At 44.4% G+C, this 9568-nt stretch overlaps 1 protein-coding gene across 1 annotated transcript in view; it reads left to right on the top strand.

Annotated features, from left to right (window-relative positions):
• Window positions 1-967: 967 nt before the first annotated feature.
• Window positions 968-9568, top strand: part of LOC116361510 (protein sidekick-1) — a gene marked incomplete at its 5' end in the record, with an annotated part of 60930 nt that continues 52329 nt past the window's right edge. Inside the window, 1 exon segment of the mRNA XM_031816003.1 lies at window positions 968-1101. Within this exon segment, the coding sequence (XP_031671863.1) occupies window positions 968-1101 (134 nt within the window).

Here is a 9568-nt window from a genome sequence, read left to right as displayed (position 1 = left end):
ATACAGAATATAGAGTACACAATCTCTCTGTCTCAATATACAGAATATAGAGTACACAATCTCTCTGTCTCACTATTCAATATACAGAATATAGAGTACACAATCTCTCTGTCTCAATATACAGAATATAGAGTACACAATCTCTCTGTCTCAATATACAGAATATAGAGTACACAATCTCTCTGCCTCATAAAGTGTCTGTGTGTGTGTGTGTGCGTGTGTGTGTGCGTGCGTGCGTGTGTGTGTGTGTGCGTGTGTCTGCGGGTGTGTGTGTGTGTGCGTGTGTGTCTGCGGGTGTGTGTGTGTGTATTGATTGTTCCTGGTGTGTCAGAGAATGAGCATCAGAGGATGGAAGTCAACAACATGCAGAGATCAGATGAGAGGAAAGGGACTCATTCATCAGCTTGTTTTGGCTGGACGTTGTGCGGACGTTGTGCGGACGTTGTGCGGACGTTGTGCGGACGTTTTGTTTATGTTGTGTGGATGTTGGGTGGACGTTGTGTGGACGTTTTGTTTATGTTGTGTGGATGTTGGGTGGACGTTGTGTGGACGTTGTGCGAACGTTGTGCGGACGTTGTGCGGACGTTTTGTTTATGTTGGGTGGACGTTGTGTGGACGTTTTGTTTATGTTGTGTGGATGTTGGGTGGACGTTGTGCGGACGTTGTGCGGACGTTGTGCGGACGTTTTGTTTATGTTGTGTGGATGTTGGGTGGACATTGTGTGGACGTTTTGTTTATGTTGTGTGGATGTTGGGTGGACGTTGTGTGGACGTTGTGTGGACGTTTTGTTTATGTTGTGTGGATGTTGGGTGGACGTTGTGTGGACGTTGTGTTTACATTCTCCATGTGCTGAAATGATATTGTGGAGAAACTGAAATCCCTGTCTGGTTTTATGTCTCTCCTACAGAGCCATGTCGTTGGACAATCAGCTCTGAAATCCCTGTCTGGTTTTATGTCTCTCCTACAGAGCCATGTCGTTGGACAATCAGCTGGTTGTCTTGTCGGCCAGGACGGCTGACGCGGGGCGGTACTACGTACAGGCGGTCAACGGGCTGACCGGACAGAACCACACCTCTCCCTCTGTCTACCTCAGCATGGCTGGTAAGACAAGTCATGTATACAATCTGTATATACACAGGTAGACTATACCTCCACTATACTGTATATACACAGGTAGACTATACCTCTACTATAACTGTATATACACAGGTAGACTATACCTCCACTATACTGTATATACACAGGTAGACTATCCCTCCACTATACTGTATATACACAGGTAGACTATACCTCCACTGTACTGTATATACACAGGTAGACTATACCTCCACTATACTGTATATACACAGGTAGACTATACCTCTACTGTACTGTATATACACAGGTAGACTATACCTCCACTATACTGTATATACACAGGTAGACTATCCCTCCACTATACTGTATATACACAGGTAGACTATACCTCCACTATACTGTATATACACAGGTAGACTATACCTCCACTATACTGTATATACACAGGTAGACTATACCTCTACGATACTGTATATACACAGGTAGACTACACCTCCACTATACTGTATATACACAGGTAGACTATACCTCCACTATACTGTATATACACAGGTAGACTATCCCTCCACTATACTGTATATACACAGGTAGACTACACCTCCACTATACTGTCCTCTATACCTCCACTATACTGTATATACACAGGTAGACTATACCTCTACTATACTGTATATACACAGGTAGACTATACCTCCACTATACTGTATATACACAGGTAGACTATACCTCCACTATACTGTATATACACAGGTAGACTATACCTCTACGATACTGTATATACACAGGTAGACTACACCTCCACTATACTGTATATACACAGGTAGACTATACCTCCACTATACTGTATATACACAGGTAGACTATCCCTCCACTATACTGTATATACACAGGTAGACTACACCTCCACTATACTGTCCTCTATACCTCCACTATACTGTATATACACAGGTAGACTATACCTCTACTATACTGTATATACACAGGTAGACTATACCTCCACTATACTGTATATACACAGGTAGACTATACCTCCACTATACTGTATATACACAGGTAGACTATACCTCTACGATACTGTATATACACAGGTAGACTACACCTCCACTATACTGTATATACACAGGTAGACTATACCTCCACTATACTGTATATACACAGGTAGACTATACCTCCACTATACTGTATATACACAGGTAGACTATACCTCCACTATACTGTATATACACAGGTAGACTATACCTCCACTATACTGTATATACACAGGTAGACTATACCTCCACTATACTGTATATACACAGGTAGACTATACCTCTACTATACTGTATATACACAGGTAGACTATACCTCCACTATACTGTCCTCTAGACCTCCACTATACTGTCCTCTATACCTCCACTATACTGTCCTCTAGACCACCACTATACTGTCCTCTATACTGTCCTCTAGACCTCCACTATACTGTCCTCTATACTGTCCTCTAGACCTCCACTATACTGTCCTCTACACCACCACTATACTGTCCTCTATACTGTCCTCTAGACCTCCACTATACTGTCCTCTATACTGTCCTCTAGACCTCCACTATACTGTCCTCTATACTGTCCTCTAGACCTCCACTATACTGTCCTCTATACCTCCACTATACTGTCCTCTATACTGTCCTCTATACCTCCACTATACTGTCCTCATATACTGTCCTCTATACCTCCACTATACTGTCCTCTATACCTCTACTATACTGTCCTCTATACCTCTACTATACTGTCCTCTACACCACCACTATACTGTCCTCTAGACCTCCACTATACTGTCCTCTAGACCTCCACTATACTGTCCTCTATACCTCCACTATACTGTCCTCTATACCTCCTCTATACTGTCCTCTACACCTCCACTATACTGTCCTCTAGACCTCCACTATACTGTCCTCTATACCTCTACTATACTGTCCTCTATACCTCCACTATACTGTCCTCTATACTGTCCTCTATACCACCACTATACTGTCCTCTATACCTCCACTATACTGTCCTCTATACTGTCCTCTATACCACCACTATACTGTCCTCTATACTGTCCTCTAGACCTCCACTATACTGTCCTCTATACAGCCACTATACTGTCCTCTATACCTCCACTATACTGTCCTCTATACTGTCCTCTATACTGTCCTCTATACCTCCACTATACTGTCCTCTATACTGTCCTCTATACTGTCCTCTATACCACCACTATACTGTCCTCTATACCTCCACTATACTGTCCTCTATACTGTCCTCTATACCTCCACTATACTGTCCCCTATACTGTCCTCTATACCTCCACTATACTGTCCTCTATACCTCTACTATACTGTCCTCTATACCTCTACTATACTGTCCTCTACACCACCACTATACTGTCCTCTAGACCTCCACTATACTGTCCTCTAGACCTCCACTATACTGTCCTCTATACCTCCACTATACTGTCCTCTATACTGTCCTCTATACCTCCACTATACTGTCCTCTATACTGTCCTCTATACTGTCCTCTAGACCTCCACTATACTGTCCTCTAGACCTCCACTATACTGTCCTCTACACCTCCACTATACTGTCCTCTAGACCTCCACTATACTGTCCTCTACACCTCCACTATACTGTCCTCTATACTGTCCTCTATACCTCCACTATACTGTCCTCTACACCTCCACTATACTGTCCTCTAGACCTCCACTATACTGTCCTCTATACCTCCACTATACTGTCCTCTAGACCTCCACTATACTGTCCTCTACACCTCCACTATACTGTCCTCTATACTGTCCTCTATACCTCCACTATACTGTCCTCTACACCTCCACCTAACTGTCCTCTATACCTCCACTATACTGTCCTCTACACCTCCACTATACTGTCCTCTAGACCTCCACTATACTGTCCTCTACACCTCCACTATACTGTCCTCTATACTGTCCTCTATACTGTCCTCTATACTGTCCTCTATACCTCCACTATGCTGTCCTCTACACTGTCCTCTATACTGTCCTCTATACCTCCACTATACTGTCCTCTATACTGTCCTCTATACCACCACTATACTGTCCTCTATACCTCCACTATACTGTCCTCTATACTGTCCTCTATACCACCACTATACTGTCCTCTATACTGTCCTCTAGACCTCCACTATACTGTCCTCTATACAGCCACTATACTGTCCTCTATACCTCCACTATACTGTCCTCTATACTGTCCTCTATACCTCCACTATACTGTCCTCTATACTGTCCTCTATACTGTCCTCTAGACCTCCACTATACTGTCCTCTACACCTCCACTATACTGTCCTCTATACTGTCCTCTATACCTCCACTATACTGTCCTCTATACCTCCACTATACTGTCCTCTATACTGTCCTCTAGACCTCCACTATACTGTCCTCTACACCTCCACTATACTGTCCTCTATACTGTCCTCTATACCTCCACTATACTGTCCTCTATACTGTCCTCTATACCTCTACTATACTGTCCTCTACACCTCCACTATACTGTCCTCTAGACCTCCACTATACTGTCCTCTACACCTCCACTATACTGTCCTCTATACTGTCCTCTATACCTCCACTATACTGTCCTCTAGACCTCCACTATACTGTCCTCTATACCTCCACTATACTGTCCTCTATACTGTCCTCTAGACCTCCACTATACTGTCCTCTATACTGTCCTCTAGACCTCCACTATACTGTCCTCTAGACCTCCACTATACTGTCCTCTATACCTCCACTATACTGTCCTCTATACCTCCACTATACTGTCCTCTATACCTCCACTATACTGTCCTCTATACCTCCACTATACTGTCCTCTGGACCTCCACTATACTGTCCTCTATACTGTCCTCTATACCTCTACTATACTGTCCTCTACACCTCCACTATACTGTCCTCTACACCTCCACTATACTGTCCTCTACACCTCCACTATACTGTCCTCTACACCTCCACTATACTGTCCTCTACACCTCCACTATACTGTCCTCTATACTGTCCTCTAGACCTCCACTATACTGTCCTCTAGACCTCCACTATACTGTCCTCTAGACCTCCACTATACTGTCCTCTACACCACCACTATACTGTCCTCTATACCTCCACTATACTGTCCTCTACACCTCCACTATACTGTCCTCTATACCTCCACTATACTGTCCTCTAGACCTCTACTATACTGTCCTCTAGACTCCACTATACTGTCCTCTATACCACCACTATATTGTCCTCTAGACCTCCACTATACTGTCCTCTATACTGTCCTCTATACCTCTACTATACTGTCCTCTACACCTCCACTATACTGTCCTCTACACCTCCACTATACTGTCCTCTACACCTCCACTATACTGTCCTCTATACCTCCACTATACTGTCCTCTATACCTCCACTATACTGTCCTCTACACCTCCACCTAACTGTCCTCTATACCTCCACTATACTGTCCTCTATACCTCCACTATACTGTCCTCTATACTGTCCTCTATACCTCCACTATACTGTCCTCTAGACCTCCACTATACTGTCCTCTACACCTCCACTATACTGTCCTCTAGACCTCCACTATACTGTCCTCTACACCTCCACTATACTGTCCTCTATACTGTCCTCTATACCTTTCCACTATACTGTCCTCTACACCTCCACTATACTGTCCTCTAGACCTCCACTATACTGTCCTCTACACCTCCACTATACTGTCCTCTAGACCTCCACTATACTGTCCTCTATACTGTCCTCTAGACCTCCACTATACTGTCCTCTATACTGTCCTCTATAACCTCCACTATACTGTCCTCTACACCTCCACTATACTGTCCTCTAGACCTCCAATATACTGTCCTCTATACTGTCCTCTATACTGTCCTCTATACCTCCACTATACTGTCCTCTAGACCTCCACTATACTGTCCTCTATACCTCCACTATACTGTCCTCTAGACCTCCACTATACTGTCCTCTACACTGTCCTCTATACCTCCACTATACTGTCCTCTATACTGTCCTCTATACCTCCACTATACTGTCCTCTAGACCTCCACTATACTGTCCTCTATACTGTCCTCTATACCTCCACTATACTGTCCTCTATACTGTCCTCTATACCTCCACTATACTGTCCTCTAGACCTCCACTATACTGTCCTCTATACCTCCACTATACTGTCCTCTATACTGTCCTCTAGACCTCCACTATACTGTCCTCTACACCACCACTATACTGTCCTCTATACCTCTACTATACTGTCCTCTATACCTCCACTATACTGTCCTCTATACTGTCCTCTATACCTCCACTATACTATCCTCTACACCTCCACTATACTGTCCTCTACACCTCCACTATACTGTCCTCTACACCTCCACTATACTGTCCTCTACACCTCCACTATACTGTCCTCTATACCTCCACTATACTGTCCTCTAGACCTCCACTATACTGTCCTCTATACCTCTACTATACTGTCTTCTAGACCTCCACTATACTGTCCACTATACTGTACTCTATACCAGCACTATACTGTCCTCTATACTGTCCTCTAGACCTCCACTATACTGTCCTCTACACCACCACTATACTGTCCTCTATACCTCTACTATACTGTCCTCTATACCTCCACTATACTGTCCTCTACACCTCCACTATACTGTCCTCTATACCTCTACTATACTGTCCTCTATACCTCCACTATACTGTCCTCTATACCTCCACTATACTGTCTTCTAGACCTCCACTATACTGTCCACTATACTGTCCTCTATACCTCCACTATACTGTCCTCTACACCTCCACCTAACTGTCCTCTATACCTCCACTATACTGTCCTCTATACCTCCACTATACTGTCCTCTATACTGTCCTCTATACCTCCACTATACTGTCCTCTATACCTCCACTATACTGTCCTCTATACCTCCACTATACTGTCCTCTAGACCTCCACTATACTGTCCTCTATACTGTCCTCTATACCTCCACTATACTGTCCTCTACACCTCCACTATTACTGTCCTCTATACCTCCTCTATACTGTCCTCTATTCCTCCTCTATACTGTCCTCTATCCCTCCACTATACTGTCCTCTATACCTCCACTATACTGTCCTCTACACCTCCACTATACTGTCCTCTCTATACCTCCAGAGAGGTATAGAGAGGAAGAGAGAGGAGGAGGAAGAGAGAGAGCAGGAGGAGGAAGAAGAGAGAGAGGTGGATGGAAAAGAAGAGAGAGAGGAGGAGGAGGAGAGTGAGGAGGAGAAGGAAGAGAGGAGAGAGAGGAGGAGGAGGAAGAGAGAGCAGGAGGAAGACAGAGAGAGGAGAAGGAAGAGAGAGAGAGAGGAGGAGGAGGAAGAGAGAGAGAGAGGAGGAGGAGGAAGAGAGAGGAGGAGGAAGACAGAGAGAGGAGGAGGAAGAGATAGAGAGGAGGAAGAGAGAGAGCAGAGGAGGAGGAAGAGAGAGAGAGGAGGAGAAGGAAGGAGAGAGAGGAGGAGAAGGAAGAAGAGAGGTGAGGAGGAGAGAGAGAGGAGGAGGAGGAGGAAGAGAGAGAGCGGAGGAGGAGGGAGAGAGAGAGGAGGAGGAGGAAGAGATAGCGAGGAGGAAGAGAGAGAGAGGAGGAGAAGGAAGAAGAGAGAGGAGGAGGAGGAGGAGGAGAGAGGAGGAGAGAGAGATGAGGAGGAGGAGGAAAGTGATGTGTCCCTTGTGTCTGTGTGGTGTTTTAATTAGACTCTCTTTATGGGGCTCTATGCTGTGGTTTACACTGTCACACACACACACACACACACACTCACACTCACTCACACACACACACACACACACACACACACACACCACACACACACACACACACACACACCACACACACACACACACCTTCTCCATTAAAGTGGAACTGACAGCGTTTCAGCAACATGCAATCTTGTTAACATGTGTTGATCTATACCTCAGGAAGAATCTGACAGGCCACCACTTAGATATGGTCATTTTCACCTCTTAAATACATAGACTGTATGGGAATGACGTATATATAACGAGTTTGTGTAGATCTAGAAACATAGAACGCGAAAGAGTTTGTGTAGATATAGAAACATAGAGCTGGAAAGAGTTTGTGTAGATATAGAAACATAGAGAGGGAAAGAGTTTGTGTAGATCTAGAAACATAGAGGGCCTGTCATCATTCACTATGAACTGTGTGTTTACAGGCAGTAGGGCCTGTCATCATTCACTATGAACTGGACTGTGTGTTTCCAGGCAGTAGGGCCTGTTATCATTCACTATGAACTGTGTGTTTACAGGCAGTAGGGCCTGTTATCATTCACTATGAACTGGACTGTGTGTTTACAGGCAGTAGGGCCTGTCATCATTCACTATGAACTGTGTGTTTACAGGCACTATGACCTGGACTGTGTGTTTACAGGCACAAAAGCCAAAAGCCCCAAAATCCAAAGGATTTCTGTAACTATGGAAACACCACGGTAGTCCTCTGACAGAACTTTACCACCTTGTTGATCAAACAACCATGAAAAGCCAGGCTCTCTTTCCCTCAGTTATGCACATCAACAGCAACAAGATCCACAACTAATGCTAGCCAGAGCAAGATGAGATCAAATCTAACCCAAGGAACATTAGATTAAAAAAAAAACGTTTTTCAGCCAGTTGGTCATTGAAATTGCACTGATAAACGATGGGGAAATTGTCCTCGACCTTCTGCAGCTCGCCTGCCAACGCATGTTCGTCCCAACCAAGCACCCCGAGCTAACTGGATAAGGTTGTCTAGCTACTTCCAGACACAAATGAGAGAGAGACCTCCCTCTCAGGGCGTTCAGAACACTGGACGAGGAGCATTCTGACCTCACAACGCCAACCAAGCACCCCGAGCTAACCGGTTGTCTAGCTAATGAGAGAACACCTCCCTCTCTCTGACCATTTTACTCACCATAAGCGGAGCTGATTAGGCTGTTTACACTTCATCTACTTGTTTTGCCGACGTTTACTAATCTATTGGTGAATTATATTAATTATGCATTGAACTGCATCCATCTATTCTGCCAGCAATGCCGTAGTGTACGTCATGGAACGTTGAGACAAATATAACCTTTTTTTTTAATTATATAGAGTTGATTTTGTAGCATAAACTGGGAATTTGATATTTTTGACTGATATTCTGATTGTCTGTTTGTTTCATATCTGATAAGTAGTTAAAATGTCAGTGCCATTTCAAAGAAGAAACCTGAAGTTTATAGCTGTCTGTCAAAACTCCTCGTTTTTAAATCTCCTCTCTCTCTCTCTCTCTCTCTCTCTCTCTCTCTCTCTCTCTCTCTCTCTCTCTCTCTCTCTCTCTCTCCTCTCTCCCCTTTTCTCTCTCTCTCTCTCTCTCTCTCTCTCTCTCTCTCTCTCTCTCTCTCGGTCTCTCTCTCTCTCTCTCTCTCTCTCTCTCTCTCCCTCTGTCTCTCTCTC

The sequence above is a fragment of the Oncorhynchus kisutch genome, unplaced genomic scaffold (assembly GCF_002021735.2).
Source record: "Oncorhynchus kisutch isolate 150728-3 unplaced genomic scaffold, Okis_V2 scaffold723, whole genome shotgun sequence".
NCBI lineage: Eukaryota > Metazoa > Chordata > Actinopteri > Salmoniformes > Salmonidae > Oncorhynchus > Oncorhynchus kisutch.
The sequence above is the reverse complement of the archived record's forward strand: the minus strand, read 5'-3'. Positions and strand labels throughout refer to the sequence as shown.